At 59.3% G+C, this 226-nt stretch overlaps 1 protein-coding gene across 1 annotated transcript in view; it reads left to right on the top strand.

The window, feature by feature from the left end:
• LOC119587931 (protein trachealess-like) overlaps positions 1–226 on the top strand; it is a gene marked incomplete in the record, with an annotated part of 132,256 nt that overhangs the window by 119,499 nt on the left and 12,531 nt on the right. The window contains 1 exon segment of the mRNA XM_037936641.1: positions 10–182. Within this exon segment, the coding sequence (XP_037792569.1) occupies positions 10–182 (173 nt within the window).

The following is a 226-nucleotide window of genomic DNA, read 5'->3' on the forward strand; positions in this document are numbered from 1 at the left end:
CGCTCGCAGCCGGGGGCAACCTCAGACCGAGATCGATGTCGGGCATGACGATGGACATCTTCGAGACCCACCAGGGCACCCACATCCTCCAGAGCCTCGACGGGTTCGCCTTCTCCTTAGCAGCCGACGGCAGGTTCCTCTACGTCTCCGAGACCGTCTCCATATACCTTGGCCTCTCGCAGGTACGTCTGTGCTCGCTCGTTGCGTTTTTAAGAATAGAGCTCTT

Source organism: Penaeus monodon, chromosome 23 (assembly GCF_015228065.2).
Source record: "Penaeus monodon isolate SGIC_2016 chromosome 23, NSTDA_Pmon_1, whole genome shotgun sequence".
NCBI lineage: Eukaryota > Metazoa > Arthropoda > Malacostraca > Decapoda > Penaeidae > Penaeus > Penaeus monodon.